Genomic DNA, 16,991 nt, shown 5'->3' on the forward strand with positions numbered 1-16,991 from the left:
CTCAGATCAACGATCCGGGTGACATATACTTTGCAGAGCGACGCGAAAACTCCAGACAGGTTTAGTTTGTATTGGTTTGTAGCATTGATCAGCAGTTTGCAGAAGCAGCAATGGCATCGAGCGATTTTTGCAGGTTGTGCAAAAAAACATGAAAGCGAGTGGTATTTACACCCACTCGAGCGATTTGTTTGTTAAACTAAAGAAGTTATTCAGCATCGTCGAGAGGTTAAAAGGAATTGGATTGACGGTCATGCTTGCCGTCGCTTCTCTATCGTCATCGTGTTATACCCGCCAATAGCGAGCAAGGTGGATAAGCCAGTCTGTGATTGGTTCCCGTATAACAGAAGCAGTAGAAATGAATGTACGGGTTTCCAGACTGAGTTGCCGGGCGAAATCAAATCGCTGGCAGATCAGGCTGGGTTTCCCCAGTCTAGCTAGGAACTATACTCTCATTCCGGCGTAATAATTAAGGAACTTTGCTGCCTTGCCATGGGTGCAGCAAGCGCAATGAAATTATACAGAGACTCTCACAAATGTCTCCATGGTTGCAAGGCACACTTCCTGTGCAAAGAGGGGGTCACAGCCACTGCGATATGTCATTTCGCCTGCTGCACCCATGGTATGGCAGCAAAGTTCCTAGATTATTACGCCGGAATGAGAGTATAGCTCCTATCAAATGGTGTTCCTTTAAGCCCCTGATTGACTGAGCAATTACAATAGGGTCCTCACACCATCGGTGCTCAGGTCCTAAATATTTCATGAAGAAAATGTAGTTCTTAACATTTTTGCCCCCAAGCCCCCCCTAAGGAAATATTTTGGTCCTCAGAAAACATAAAAGTGATTCAAAACAGCTTATGCCATTGTAGTAAATTCCCATTCATAGCAAACATATGAGAGTGGAGTAAAGTGTGAGTGGAGTATTCTTTGAATGAACGTAAACTGATAAGAGGCTCGAGAGTAGGAGGTGTTTGTGAAGTCAGTTATATATCTAAACTATGTCACTAACTTCAATAAAAAAGGCAACATTCATATATGAACTACTTTGTGTTATTTATTTAGTCAAATAATTAACAATATTAAAGTTATTCATACACAAGAAAAAGGCATTTTTACAATTATACAAAAGGCCTTTAACTTGATAAAAATATATGAGCAAAGTTCAGCAAAGTTTTTAACATGCTGATCTTTTAGAGGCTTTAGAAATTTGTGTATAAAATATGATACAGTAGGCTTTATAGGGTTAATGTCATTGTGCAACATTCTACTGTTTCTAATTCTTATGAATTTACATTGAAGAGCTGGAAACCTTGAGCAGTCATTGAATGCAGTGTGCTAAAAATTCACATCCTGTGAGCCATTTAGGATAAGCAGACCTCAAATAACCATACAAGAACACATCCAAACAAATATGCAATCCTCTGCAAATTGTCTACTTTGATGATAAGAACATGAATTAGCATGAGTAAGACTGGTTGATGATGATGTTTTAGCAGGTGGTTGTTTTGCTCATAGTATGTGATATAGTGGATGTACAGTATAGCCACAGAAGCAAGTCATATCCTATTAAAATAGATGACATTCATTGTGGTATATTGCTCCATTTTAAAAAGGTAATTTCCTCAACAGTGTCTGAAACGAAAAGCACTCGTCCATTAGCACACAGTCTGTATGAGGACATTTACCGGACGGATATTGTGCAGGTCCAGCAGCCCTGCGATAAAGCCATCGGTTCAGGCAGAGGTAGCTTGTGTGTAATTTAGTTTGGCAAAGGACTGTGATGGAGAGATGAAAGATAAACACATGCCATCTGCCAGAGCTCTATTACTATCATTGCTGAGGTGAGTGGGCAGAGCAAACTTTCACTGTTCACTGTGACATCTCATCATAATAAATGAAAACACTCTTTTATTGGCTATCTCTTCGGTTTACTAGATTCCCTCATCCTAAAGAGACACCCACAAACATATTTTTCAAGTCAATGTGCTTTAGCACAGGGTTTTTCAATATTTTATGGCTCATTTCCACCAAAGAATATACTTTAACAAGAAGTGACACTCAATATAACGTTCCATTGCAACAACGCCGCCCAGCAGCAGCAACGCGTTTCCGCCATTTTGGAGTGAAAGCCACTCGTCGGTCCACTAGTTTCTATGGCAATATCAGCTGCTTTGTTAAGAAAAAAAGTACATTAAAGGGTTAGTTCACCCAAAAATTAAAATTCTGTCACTTATTACTTACCCTCATACCGTTCCACACCCGTAAAACCTTCATTAATCTTCGGAACACAAATTAAGATATTTTTGTTAGGCGACGAGGATATTTTTGGTGTGCCAAAAAACCCCAAAATAACGACTTATTTAGTGATGGCCTCACGGAGCCATCTGCTTTTAAAGGGCACCTATTATGCAAAATTCACTTTTACATGGTGTTTGACCATAAATGTGTGTTGGCAGTGTGTGAGCAAAACCACCGTAGAATGAGAAAAATCCACCCAGTGGTTTTTTTACAATCTCAATAATTCATAAGCACTGTCTCAGAACGCCCTGTTCTAAGATTGCTCTCACTGTGACGTAGAATTGCGCTAAGCCCCACCCACGTGGTTTGATTGACAATCTGGTTTTGGCATAGACCCTGCCGTCGGTGATCTGTCAACCATCCTCCATTGTTTCAATGACAGCCGGTAATGTCTCCTAAGAAACATAAGTGTTCTGTTGTGGGATGTAATCATGAACATAGTAGTTTTCACTTACTTCCGACATCAGAGCCACTGAAAACGCAGTGGATGGATTTTATTTACGAAGGAAAGGCGCCACTCAAAATCCCAAAATACGTTTGTTTGCTCGAATCATTTTTTGACTTACTGTTTTGAGAACGAGGGTCAATTCAAAGCAGGTCTTGCTTCAAAGTTAATCCTTAAGTGTGGATCGTTGCCTACTGTTCGCGATCCAACGTCACCTCCAGAAGTAGTAAGTGTATTTAATGTTTTTTGAGCAAATACTCATTTCTGTCGATGTCAGCCAATTCAATAACAAATGCGTCTAAAGTTGTTGTCGTCGTCGTAGAATGTCGGTGTATATAATTTAAACCTTGTTTGTATAGTGTGTATCTAACGTACTTAGCAAACGTCATCACAGTATTTGTGTTTGTAGTTTAAAAAAATTGCGCGAACGTTATCACAGTGTGTGTGTGTGTGTGTTGCACATTCATAATTGCAAAAGGGGCGCGATTAAAACTCTATAAGTACATAAATGTATCAAATAACCTTTCAGAGACGTCCTGCTCCATTCTCAATTGTGTTTCTTCTGCCGGAGTCTCTTCATCATCTGGGTTTGATTCCGGTTCAAACATGTAAGGCTGAATGCCAAACAAAACAGCGGGTCTCTCATTCTCAGCCATTCTGCTTCTACCGACTGTTTACGCCGTCATCCAAAGGCAGGGCGGGGATATGCAGCTCATTTATATTTAAGGTGGTACACACCAAAACAGCTCTTTTTAAAACAGGCCCCAAAAATGACATTTTCAAATGGTTATAATAAATTAACTGTGGGGTATTTTGTACTGAAACTTCACAAATACATTCTGGGGACACCCAAGACCAATATTACATCTTGTAAAAAGGGGCATAATAGGTGCCCTTTAACTAAAATATCTTAATTTGTGTTCCGAAGATTAACGAAGGCCTTACGGGTGTGGAACGGCATGAGGGTAAGTAATAAATGACAGAATTGTCATTTTTGGGTGAACTAACCCTTTAATGTAAGCCATGGTAGCAATACTGTATGCTTCCATTATTGTATAACAGTAAAGTATGGTGATCACTCATAAAGACCCCCCTCCACTAAAAAAAATGATTCTGGTCAAAATATATGCAGAATATATGCCAAATATATGTTGTAAACGGCACATCTTTAGTATACAAAATGCACAATTCCAATTGCAAAAGGGGGGAAGACCTGAAATACATGCTTTTTGTGTAATTTAAGCAGTGGATTAATAACACTGCTTCTGAATTCATTAGTCCATTGTCCCTTTTTTCAGGAAATTACAGCCATGGGCTATTTTCACTATCTTTATGAGTGATGGTGGGGTAATTGACTTTCACCATTATTTTTACTCTTGGTTGTGAGCGAGATACTGCAGAATCTATTCAATGTTTCTGCAACTTTATGATCTCCCACAGCATAGCTAAAAGCTCTGCCCCAGCATATCTAACCCCTCTTACACAGCCACCATTAAACATGTGTAAACATTCATGTCTTTTAGGTTTGAATAATCACTTACAGAGGCTATCAATAACATTACGCTACAAACACACTATGACTTTCCAATGTCCTGAATGGGATGCCAGCACACCACTTTGTGATTAATTTATCTGGCAGTTGCATCTGATAAACAGAGACAGAGTTGGTCAAAGTCACTGAAAACCAAAGAGACACATTTTAGAGTAATATACAGTTGCAAGAAAAAGTAAGTGAATCCCAAATATACCTGGGTTGCCAACTTTGGCTGAACATATATGACTCTTTGGATCCAACAAATTATTTTTAAATTTTTTTTTTAAAAAAAGGGTTCACTCACACAAAAATTAAAATTCGGTCATCATGTCGTTTCAAACCCCTAAGACTTTTGTTTATTTTCAGAACACAAATGAAGATATTTTAATGAAATCTAAGAGATTTCCATGCATCCATTGACATTCTACACAACTGACACTTCAAAAAGTTCATAAAGAGATTGTAAAACTAATCCGTATTAATTTAGTGGTTTAGTCCAAATTTTAGTTTAGTCCAAATCTGAAGAGTCTATTACTTTATATGATGAACAGTTTGAATTTAGGCTTTTATTCACATATAAACATTGATCAACTCACACATTAGTTATGGTAAACAGAACCTTAAACATGCTTGCATGACGTGCAAGAATCAAAAGGGTTCATTCTTGTGTGTTACGCAGCACGTTTGAGCTTCAGCAATAACCAAAGAATTTGTTCTTGCACTCCAAATCGCAAGTGCAATGATATACCTGTCACAAAAGTCAGACATGAGTATGGAATCAACAAAACGTTTAATGAAGAGACTTCAGAATATAACAACTCTGAATCATAAGGCAATGTTAAGAATCCACACAAGTAACTTAGCTTGGTAATCAGTCTATGTTTCTTGTTTGCAGGTCCCAGGACAGAAGAAGACTCCGGGGCTGCCGGACAGATGATGAGGACGAAGAAGACAGGCAGGTCAAAGTGGCAGGTAAGTAGTCAGGTGAGTCTACTAGCGATGAGACCAGACAAAGGTGTGAGAGTGGTTTAAATAGCAATTCATGATTGGTGACAGCAGGTGCAGGTGGTTAGTCCAGGGAACGAAAACAAGTGGGAGGAGCTGGGGAGTCTGGCAGGTGAGCTAGCGAGCAATATTATTACTGAAAAGCCATACGTTTGGAGCTGGTTATGTGATGCAAATGTTAAAATGTATTAGTTTAGAAATTAAAAGTGAAAAGTGTTTTGAGCTGATAACATTGTCCAAAGCATAGCATACTGGGGGTGGGGAGGGTTGGAGGAGGGTTGATCAGAAATGGAAAATCAGACAGCAAAACATCTGCCCGGTCCTAATCATTTCTGTTCCCCTCAGGGAATTGCTACAATGCCAATGTACATGACAGAAGAGTCGGCCCTCACCTGCCAATCAACAACACAAAAAACACTTTATTGGCTTTTCTAGCTTCATTCATAATATTTCCCCAGTGCAAACTGGCGAACTTACAAGGCAGAAAATCAGTGATGAGAAGAAGCAATTCACAGAGCTCTATTCATACAGCTGTCAGTCAAAACATAAAGCAGCTGTTTCTGCTGGACTGTGCTGACCTTTCTCACAGCAAACCCCGGAGACCAGACGATGAGAGAGCAAGAAAACAGCTAAAGAATGTGTTCATGGCTTCTAATCAACATGTTAGAATGATTTCTGAAGGACCATGTGACACTGAAGACTGAAGTAATGATACTGAAAAAATTCAACCTTGCCATCACAGGAATAAATTACATTTGAAACTATATTAAAATACACCATCGGGCATAACATTAGGACCACTGACAGGTGAAGTGAACAACACTTATTAGTAGGTGGGATATACAGGTGCTGGTCATAATTAGAATACGAAACTTTCATTTATACTAGATTCCCTACATGTAAAGTAAAACATTTCAAAAGTTTTTTTTTAAATAATTTGTTCATTAGAGCATATAGCTCATGTAAGTCCAAAATCCAGTATCACAAAATATTAGAATATTTACATTTGAGTTTCATTAAATGACCATTCCTACAGTATAAATTCCGGGCATCTCTTGTTCTTTGAAACCACACTAATGGGGAAGAATGCTGACTTGGCAATGGTCCAGAAGACAATCATTGACACCCTCCACAAAGAGAGTAAGTGACAGAAGGTTACAGAGTGATGTATCAAAGCATATTAAATGCAAAGTTGACTAGAAGGAAGAAATTGGGTAGGCAAAGGTGCACAAGCAACAGGGATGACTACAAGCTTGAGAATACTGTAAAGTAAAGCCGATTCAAACACTTGGGAGAGCTTCACAATGAGTCAAATGAAGCCGGAGTCAGCACATCAAGAGTCACCACACTCAGACATCTTCAGGAAAAGGACTACCAAGCCACTTCTGAAACAGAAACAATGTCAGAAGCATCTTACCTGGGCTAAGGAGAAAAAATATACAGATGATCTGAAGGCTCAATAGTGCCTCAGCAGTGCCACAGGCTGATCACTTCCATGCCACACTTCACTGATGCTGTAATTTGTGCTAGGAGCAAGTCATTTGCTGTAATATGTGCTGCCGCCCAAGTATTGAGTGCACAAATGAACATACTTTAAAGAACTTGAACTTTTCTGTTTTAAAAATAAATTTTTTGATTGATCTTAGGAAATATTCTAATATTTTGAGATACTGGATTTTGGACTTTCATGAGCTGTACGCTCCAATCATCAAAATTTAGGGAATCTAGATGTATCTACATGTAGGGAATATAGAATATATGAAAGTTTCATTTTTAAAAATAATTTACAATAAAAAAATGAACTTTTTCACGATATTCTAATTATATGACCAGCACCTGTATATTAATCAGCAAGTGAACATTTTGTCCTCAAAGTTGATGTGTTAGAAGCAGGAAAAATGGGCATAAGGATTTGAACGAGTTCGACAAGGGCCAAATTGTGATGGCTAGACGACTGGGTCAGAGCATCTTCGAAACTGCAGCTCTTGTGGGGTGTTCCTGGTCTCCAATGGTCAGTATCTATCAAAAGTGGTCCAAGGAAGGAACAGTGGTGAACCGGTCGAAGCGAAGGCGGCCCATGTGGTCCGATCCAACAGACGAGCTACTGTAGCTCAAATTGCTCAAGAAGTTAATACTGGTTCTGATAGAAAGGTGTTCGAATACATAGTGCATCACAGTTTGTTGTGTATAGGGCTGCATAAACCAGTCAGGGTGCCCATGCTGACCCCATTCACTGCCGAAAGCTTCAACAGTGGGCATGTGAGCATTAGAACTGGACCACGGAGCAATGGAAGAAAGTGGCGTGGTCTGATGAATCAAGTTCTCTTTTCCATCACGTGGATGGCCGGGTGCATGTGTCGCTTACCTGGGGAACACCCAGCATCAGGATGCACTATGGGAAGAAGGCAAGCCTGCGGAGGCAGTGTGACGCATTGGGTCACCTTGGAAACCTTGGGTCCTGCCATCCATATGGATGATATTTTGATGCGTACCACCTACCTAAGCATTGTTGCAGACCATGTACAGCCTTCCTACATGCTCCCTCCCACAAAGCAAAAATGGTTCAGGAATGGCTTGAGGAGCACAACAATGAGTTTGTGGTGTTGACTTGACCTCCAAATTCCCCAGATCTCAATCCAATGGAGGCCCCACCTCACAACTTACAGGACTTAAAGGGAACCCCTGGTGTTAAGACTTATATGGCTTAATATAACATAACGTGAAATGATGTCTCTTACTGAAATATGTAGTAGAAAACCCATGAAAGATTTACGTTATTAAAAAAATCCATGACATATTTGGACCAATTTGGACAATGGGCGGCACCATTTTGTTTGCGTTCTATGTCAGTGACATCAAATGGTTGCACTCACTGAGCTACTGACACTGTCCTATCTGTCATATTACTATTTTTAAAGCAACGCAACTTGGAATATAATATACAGTGCCACATTGCACAGCTTTTGTTTGTAATTTTCAGTCGATGAGCCACAAAAGAAGCGATCTAAGTCTTTATTGCTTACTAGCGGTTAAAGGAGAAAAGATTAGGAAGTTGTGCAGAATGTGGACAAATAAAACTTCCTAACTGCGTCTTTGTTCTCTTCACTTTAGCCCTGATGACTGAGGCTTTTTATCTCTCTGTTTTGATGCAACGGTAATCTAGTAACGCATACATGTCTTAATATCCGCGGGGTTTCTTTTAAAAACCAGATCAAACTTTTCAATATGAGCCAGAGCGCAAAATTAGTGAGGATGAAAGCATCCTCATCTAACATCCAACATGTTGTATGATTGACGTTTTAAAATCGTTTGTTCACCAGAATTCAAACACACAGTTAAACATGCTGAGAAGATGCTACTGTTTATGCAATCACAGATATCCTGTAAAAAAACATATCACAGTGCAGTGCACACAAGCTTTGTGGCAGTCTGTCTCAATCGAGATGTGTTATAGGCTGCCCTCGTCAGTCTCCACGACAGGCGCGGCATTTGGTTAAAGGCAGCATACACTTATATCCATCGGCAACTCTAAGCTCTTTCAGCTGTGGTCTTCTAAAAGCCTCAAAAGAACCAGGGCTTGTGAAGAGAACAAAAACGCAGATCTTTAGGAAGTTTTATTCGTCCACATTCTTCACAACTTCCCATTCTTTTCTCCTCTTCTTATCGCTAGTAAAGCAGTAAAGACTTACATTGCTTCTCTTGAGGCTCATCAACTGAAAATTACAGCCAAAAGCTTGCAAACATTTGACGTCACCGACATGGAACGCAAACAAAATGGCCTTGCCCGTTGTCCAAATATGTCGTGGATTTTTAAAATAACGTAAATCTTTCATGGGTTTTCTACTACATATTTCAGTAAGATACATAATATTATGTTATATTAAGCCATACAAGTCTTAACACCAGGGGTTCCCTTTAAAGGATCTGTTGCTAATATCTTGGTGCCAGATACCACAGCACACCTTCAGGGGTCTACTGGAGTCCATGCCTAGATGGGTCAGGGCTGTTTTGGCAGCAATAGGAGGACCAACACAATATTAGTAAGGTGGTCATAATGTTATGTCTGATCGGTGTATATATAGTAGTCAACATTTTAAGTGGATCAAAAAAGTTAATCAAATTTGTCCTAAGAATTAAGTTGTCCTAAGAAGAAGGTTTTAGGACAACTTTGATGAAAGGTTTTGATCCACTTCAAATGCTGACTACTATATATATATATAAGTGTGACTTTAGCAAAAACGACACTTCAATTGAAAGACGCTGGAAGAGAGAAAAGTTGAGAGTGCACATTGAGCTTTTAATTATAGTCAAACTAGGACAAAATACAGCTTATATTAATCTCATAGATAACAATTAAAAGATTAGTGGGATTATTATGATTTTTTTTAAAGAGGATGAGTTGACTGAAAAGCCCACTGAGGTATCTAATCCTTAATCTCAGGATTAATTCAGTGCCGTGTTATGAGATTTCCACACAACCTCAAGACATCCAGTAGTTTAGCTGTGGGATCTTTAGTGATTTACACATGAAGACAAGTCAATGAATCTCAAGCGCAAACCTCAAAGTCACTAGAGTGTTTACAGACATTTGAGAAACTCATCCACTCAACTGCACTATAAATCGACATCATCAGTATTCTAGATGTGCTAGCTGACAGTAAAGCTGCATTCACCGCACTGAAAGACTATAGAGTGTGTTGTATTGAACGCTTTCGAGCGGGTGGATGAAATAAGATCATAGAGACAGGAGGTGTCCAGACTGATTTTCCCCTATACAACACAGAGGGCAGTTGAAGCAAAACTGCAGGCCAAAAGAGCTTTCAGCTAATTTTACCTTAGGGAAATCCAGCAGAAACTATTTTTATTCAGCATTAGTTTTTATTATTGGTTTTCATTTAGTCCTATTGATTAGCTGTTTTTTTAAACAGACAAAAATCTATTCAAAAGGTTAAAAACCCACATCCAGTTTGTTTACTTTAAAACACCCCTTTTATTCAACATGTAATACATTGTAAAAAATGTTTCTTTTGAATTTTTTCACAATGTATTACACTCTAAAACACTTTTATTTAGTATGAGCAACTTAAAATATTAAGTAGCAAAACTTGCAATGTCATTTATTGACAAATATTTGTTATTCAGACTGATTAACTGATGTTTTAACTCTCTGTAGTTTTTGTTGTTGTAAATGTTCATTCACACCAATAACTATTAGCGGCCACACCAGTAGACAATATCGTTCTGTTTATTCGAAGTGCGCTAGTGGTTGAAATGGATACTGCAGTCCAAATTCACAATATTGGAGAGGATTGTTTCTCCTATCCCCTACTCCTCAGATTTGATGCTCACACTGGTTGCCAGTTTGAGAACACGCAACAGGAATGAGCGCAATGGACAATGGAAGGTGAAGAGCTTTGCACTGTAAGTTGATGCGTTAATTCAGAGCTTTTTAGATGGATGCTGAGGCTTTTTAGGTTGGGTAGAACCTGCGATCTTCAACCTAGTTTGTTTGATGTTTTTCGCCAAATGGCAACCTGGGGTGTTGAAAAACTATTGGGTAAATTGGCAGCGGGCGGGATCACAGAACAAAACAATAACAGACATTCCAACACGGAACGCACATTTTGAAGTAGAATAACTGGCTATACGTTGTTTTCCGGAGAAACAAGTGAACTTAGCATATTTCCTAATTCTCTGCAAAAATATTTTTGTGCTTTAGTTCATAATTTACCTATTTACATATTTTCCTGATAATTTACTCACCCCCATGTCATTCAAGTTGTTTATGTCTTTCTTTTTTCAGTCAAAAAGAAATTAAGGTTTTTGATGAAAACATTCCAGGATTATTCTCCTTATATTGGACTTCAATGGACCCCAAATGGTTGAAAGTCAAAATTTCAGTTTCAGTGCAGCTTCAAAGTGCTTTAAACGATACCAGACGAGAAATAAGGGTCTTATCTACAAAACGATCAGTCATTTTCTAAAAAAAAATAAAAATGTATATGCTTTATAAACACAAATGCTCGCCTTGCAAGTGCTTCTGCCAAGACCGCCTTCTGTATTCTTCAAAAAGCTTATGCTGTGTAGGTCCTATGCCTTCCCTACCCAGGAGAAAAAAAAAAAAAAGTACTTTTCTCTAATATACTTAAAGTGCTCTATTTTCATGCACTAATTTTGTACTTAATATACTAAGAATTCTTCTTTAGTACTTAAGAACATCTAAGTGTGCTCAACTGTGCTATTTTGAGACACCATGAAATCTGAACTAAAATGTGCTTTTAGTATACTATCTCTGTATTTAAAAAAAATATTTATATACCACTTATAGTACATTTGAACCCATAGTGTACTACAAGGGGTAGCTAAATACATTTTTTAAATGAACTTCATAACGTTTAAATATGGATTTTTTTTTATACAAACACATCGCTTTGCTTCAGAAGGCCTTTATTAACCCCCCGGAGCCATGTGGAATACACGTTTATTATGGATGGATGTGGATGGAAGCTTTTTCTTCAGCTCATACTCATGGGTCCCATTCACTGCCATCATAAAGCTCAGATGAGTCAGGATATGTATTAATATTTCTTCAATTATGTTCATCAGAAAGAAGAAAGTCATATACACCTAGGATGGCTTGAGGGTGAATAAAGCTTGGGCTAATTTTCATTTGAAAGAGAACTAATCCTTTAAAGCAGGATGGATTCTGATTGGCTGTCAATGTTTTATCGTTGATCAGATGCAAAAAAAAAAAAAAAAAAACTCACTGAATGTGAGTCCAATGATATAGTTTCTCTGTGTCGTTGTTATAGCGGTGATGTGGACTCTGTTATTCTTTTTTATTTAGAACAATTTCTATAACTATATCATTATCGTTATAGTTATTGTCCGTGGTGTGCATAGGCCTCATCTCTATAAAACATTTCCAGTTTGCCCAACAAACTGATACACACAAGTTAGACAAACTAAGAAAGTTCTACATCTATGGAATGTAAAATGCAAAATTATTGACCTAAGTTAAAACATTATTATTTTTACGTTTTTAGAAATGCATCCAACAATACAAAAAATAAAAATAGTGATTAATTAAATAAAAAAATAAAAACCCTGAAAACACTGGTTTATAAAACAAATCTTTATTAAATGAAAAGCATTTTCTTTGTCAAGTACGAAATAGAATGTACAAATACTTTACATTGTTGAAAACAACATCAACACGATGAAAATGAAAGAAAATCCATGTCAGAAACAACACGGGTTCCATAACTGCACAAACCTCTGAGAAACATTTGAAACTGAGTTAGATCTGGGCATCTAGACGTTCAAGCAGCTCAGCATAAGAAACCCACCAGTTTAGTATGGACACAAAAACTGGTCTTAAACGAGTATTCTTAACACTTACATGTCCAGATCTGATCAGTGTGTACAGTGATGGTTCAGGGTGGCACGAAAGCCAACCAAACACCCGGTTTAACGCTGCCACAGTGTTCACTATCAGCACCTGAAGCCAAATGAAGATGATGATATCTGTACGCTGTGACATCATCACAGAGTAAAAAGTGGCATTTTAGGACCAGAAAAGGTCACAAGTATCAATTTACAGTAACATTCACACAAACATTTACTATCGCTCATGCCGTTCCAAAGTGTTATTTTCTGTCTTTTGTGAAACATGAAGATGCAGAATGTCCGAGCAGCTCTTACAAAAGTGAAAAAAAAAAAAAAACACACACACACACACACACACACACACACACACACACACACACACACACACACACACACACACACACACACACACACACACACACACACACACAAAAAAACAACTAACAAGTGGATTGTGAATTATGATGTCAAGCTCCAAAAAGAACAAATGCATATGATATCTCAGTGTGAGGAACAAACCGATATTCCCCTCCACAAAGCTCTGAAAGACTACAAAAGCCCTATGGACTATAAAAATGGTGAGTTCATATAATTGATGTCTTGTGTCTTGCAACCATAAGCCATGATGTCAAACCCGCATCAAAAGCCTTAAATTTTAAGTAAATAATGATTTTCCTCTATTTTCCTCATTCCTCATGACATTAAACCATTATTTCCGTCCACTTTCATTGTTTAAAAAAAACAGTTACTCAGGCATTCTGACATCTCATTTTATGTTTATTGAAAAAAATAAAACAACACAGGCTTGTAACGACATAACGGTGAGTAAATGATGCCAAATTATATTTCTTTAGTATGGCAACAATTGTAACAAACCAATCACAGACCGAAAATTTTCCGTTGCAAATGTATTAACGATGAACTCATTTTACAACTACCAATCTCACCAGTTCTCCACATTGTCTAGCAGTTGTGAGTTTTTTGGTAATAGTGGCTGTGGGGCGTGTCTAAAGGTGCTGGTATTCTGGGATTGGTGCAGCACAGTGTCAGTCACACACAAGGGCGTTAACGGCACTGGACGACGCACAAAACAAAAGGAAACAGACAACACAGGACACGTACAGACATCTGAGTTTGACTGCTGGTGAGGACCACAAACCCCTCCAAATGTCTTCTGAGGGGTCCATGAGCAGAGGTCTCAGCTGCAGGCCCGCTTCAGACTCTTTGGCATTCATCACCAATTAGTTGAAATATTTATTTTCATTTAGATTTATATAAAAATTAGTTTTGAAACGGGAACAAAATAAGTAAAACATCAGACACAGAAGCTCTACTTCCCACACCGCTACGTACTGTAAATTCACAATAAAATGACTTTGTGTTGAACTTGTCCTACTAAAACTCTATCTGTACATATCTATCTACTTTGTAAACCCCTTTGTTTTATTCACACACACACACACACACACACACACACTTACTTACTTGCGCTGTATAACAGCGACACGAACACACGTTTTGTCTTGACCTTATGAGAACAGAAAAGTTCATAAGTATCATCGTCCAATCAGCTCACATGAAATCATTTAGCTCTGCCTCCAGCGCAGCAGCCATCTCATCAGCCTCTGAGCTGCTGCCCTCCTCATCCTCATTGGAGTCTTTACTGGAGCCTCCACAATCATCATCATCATTGTCATTATCATCTCTGGCCTCTTCCAGTTTTCTTTTGTGGCCCCTAAAGATAGAAAATACAGAGGCGTCGGTCAGTGATGCTTGTTAGTCAAAGAATTTTGGAGAGAAATGCTCATTGGTTTAAAGTGGACTGGTTGCCAGGGTTACATATGGCAGTGTTGAGCGCTGTTGACAGTGACTGGTTGCAGCATTGTCTCATCTCTTTTTTTGTCACAATCTTTACCTATGTCTGACAGGCACCAGTGGAGAGAATTGGTGCCAGGAGTCTGGTGCACCTCAAAACTAAAAAAATGCCATCTTAACTTACATTGGGGGGGTTGGGAAGTGGTGTAGGATTTACTTTGAAGCTACGTTCACTCAGAAATTCTTAGTAAATTTCACAAATAATTACAAAAATGGCAAATAACATTGAACATTAAATTTCTAAGCAGAAAGATCAAAATAGCATTTTCTTGTTAAACGTACTCCGATTTTAGAATTTTATTTACAACTTCGGAACAACTTTAAGGATTGGGAACAAACTAGTGTGTTTGTTTAAGAGCACTAAAAGAACAAATGTCATGCTTTATTTCGATGGTCCACGTTAGACATTCTATTAACTAAAAGTAACTTTGCAACTACATGTCAACTAACTCTCATTAAAGTATTAGTAGATGGTCTGCTTAATATCTGCTAACACTTTATTTTGAAGGTCCCCCAACAGAAATTCTTCTAACTAAGTAACTTTGCAACTACATGTAAACTTATTTTACTAACACCAACACGGTGATAAAACGATAATTATTGCGATTTAATTTTCCTTGATAAAACAGTAACAAGAGTTCGATAAATCTTCGATATAATGTTTATGCGCCAAAAGTGGAACAAACCTTGCACTGCGCTGCCATCAACTTTGAGCCGAGTCAAAAAACGGTCTGTGTGGTGCGGTTCAAATGAGTAGCACTGTTTTATTTACTCGCATACGACCACTAAAAAGCACTGTGAGATCCAGTGAGAAGTGCTTGAATTCAGAGAACACCAGAAACATCTCAGTGATTTAAACTAGTTTAAAGCCTGATGAAACAGCACTGACAAACAGGAGAAACGGTGTGTGCCACGATACCGTCAGTTGTGGCCTAATGGATAGAGAGTCGGACTTGTAACCCAAAGGTCATGGGTTCGAGTCTTAGGTCTGGCAGGGATTGTCGGTGAGGGGAGTGAATATCCAGTGCTCTCTCCACCCTCAATACCACGACTGAGGTGAGACCCTTGAGCAAGGCACCGTACCCCCAAGTGTGCACTTGGATGGGTTAAATGCAGAGCACAAATTCTGAGTATGGGTCACCATACTTGGCCACATGTCACTTCACTAGTAACACTAACTGCACCTTGGTATTGTGGCAGAGATATATAATTTTTTATTAATGTAGACATGTATTATATGTATTAAAGGAGTAATGGAATATAATTACAGCATTATATCACCCCATCTCAAAGGTCAAGATTAAAACTGAGAAGTGATGCAGTAAATAAATGCATAGACTATTTGCATATAAGTTCGTGAATAAAAATTAAAATGTGGACAAAATCAGAAGCTTTTAAATGCCTTCTCATTAAAATATAAAAATTAAAATGACGACAGCGAAAGTATAACGCAACCTCATATATGATTGCGACCCACTCACCCCCCCACCCACCGCAACATCAGCAGTTGTTAGTGATTTCCCACCGCGGTAGTAAAAAATTGCCACTGTCCCAGCCCTAAATGCAATCAAGGTTTTTTTTTTTTTAAATCGAATACTTGAATTTAATCAAGGAATCGTGACAGCACTAATAATTATACAAATAAATGTGACAGTTCAATTTTGCAATCAACTAATTAGAATGAAACATTCCAGAGCTGGATAATAGTTTGACTTTTTGAGGTACACATACATAATTTTCTGAAGATTAAGCAGCTTCATTCACCATTTGAACAAAAAATGAACTTGCTATTGATCAAACCCTGGATTCAATGAAGTAAAAACATTTTTACCACAAATAATTCAAATACAGAAACTCGAATGTCATGCTCTCAGCAGAACTGCACTTCTGATGCCCCCCTCTTACAAACACACAGCCTATGAGAAAGAATATGGACGGGCAGTGAAAAGAAAGCACATCTCTCATGAATCTGTATTTCCATTGAAGTGCATCTCACAGTAAGATGATGCAACACATTGTCCTGCTAACAGCCTCTGCCCATGAATACTGCTCTCATAAACACAGAATCCTGAGTAGATGATTCATTTAAAATGTGATGGCCTATTGACTGGTCAAAGAACATCAATCACAGTTCTGCTGGAAGAATATATACTACTGTTCAAAATCTGAGGTCAATGAGATTTTTTTAAAGAAATTAAAACTTTTATTCTGCAAGGACACATTAAATTGATGAAAAGTGACAGTGAAGACATGTATAATGCTACAGATTTCTACTTTAAATAAATGCTGTGCTTTTAAACTTTCTTTTCATCAAATATTCCAGAAAAACACATATCACTTGACTTCAGAAGACTTGGAATACAGAGCACAAGAGTCACATAGAGTTGGATTTATGTTTCTTTTATGGTGCTATTGTGCTCCATGGTGGAAAGAAGTGAATACATGTCG

General features: G+C 38.2%; 1 protein-coding gene across 1 annotated transcript in view; it reads right to left on the reverse strand.

Moving 5' to 3' along the window:
- Positions 1–12,419: 12,419 nt before the first annotated feature.
- The window catches only part of ctdp1 (CTD (carboxy-terminal domain, RNA polymerase II, polypeptide A) phosphatase, subunit 1), a 132,504-nt gene continuing 127,932 nt past the window's right edge, over positions 12,420–16,991 (reverse strand). Inside the window, exon 13 of the mRNA XM_067411829.1 lies at positions 12,420–14,403. Coding sequence (XP_067267930.1) covers positions 14,241–14,403 — 163 coding nt within the window. The 3' untranslated portion in view covers positions 12,420–14,240. The remainder of the gene's footprint in view (positions 14,404–16,991) is intronic.

This window comes from Chanodichthys erythropterus, chromosome 15, assembly GCF_024489055.1.
Source record: "Chanodichthys erythropterus isolate Z2021 chromosome 15, ASM2448905v1, whole genome shotgun sequence".
NCBI classification, from domain to species: domain Eukaryota; kingdom Metazoa; phylum Chordata; class Actinopteri; order Cypriniformes; family Xenocyprididae; genus Chanodichthys; species Chanodichthys erythropterus.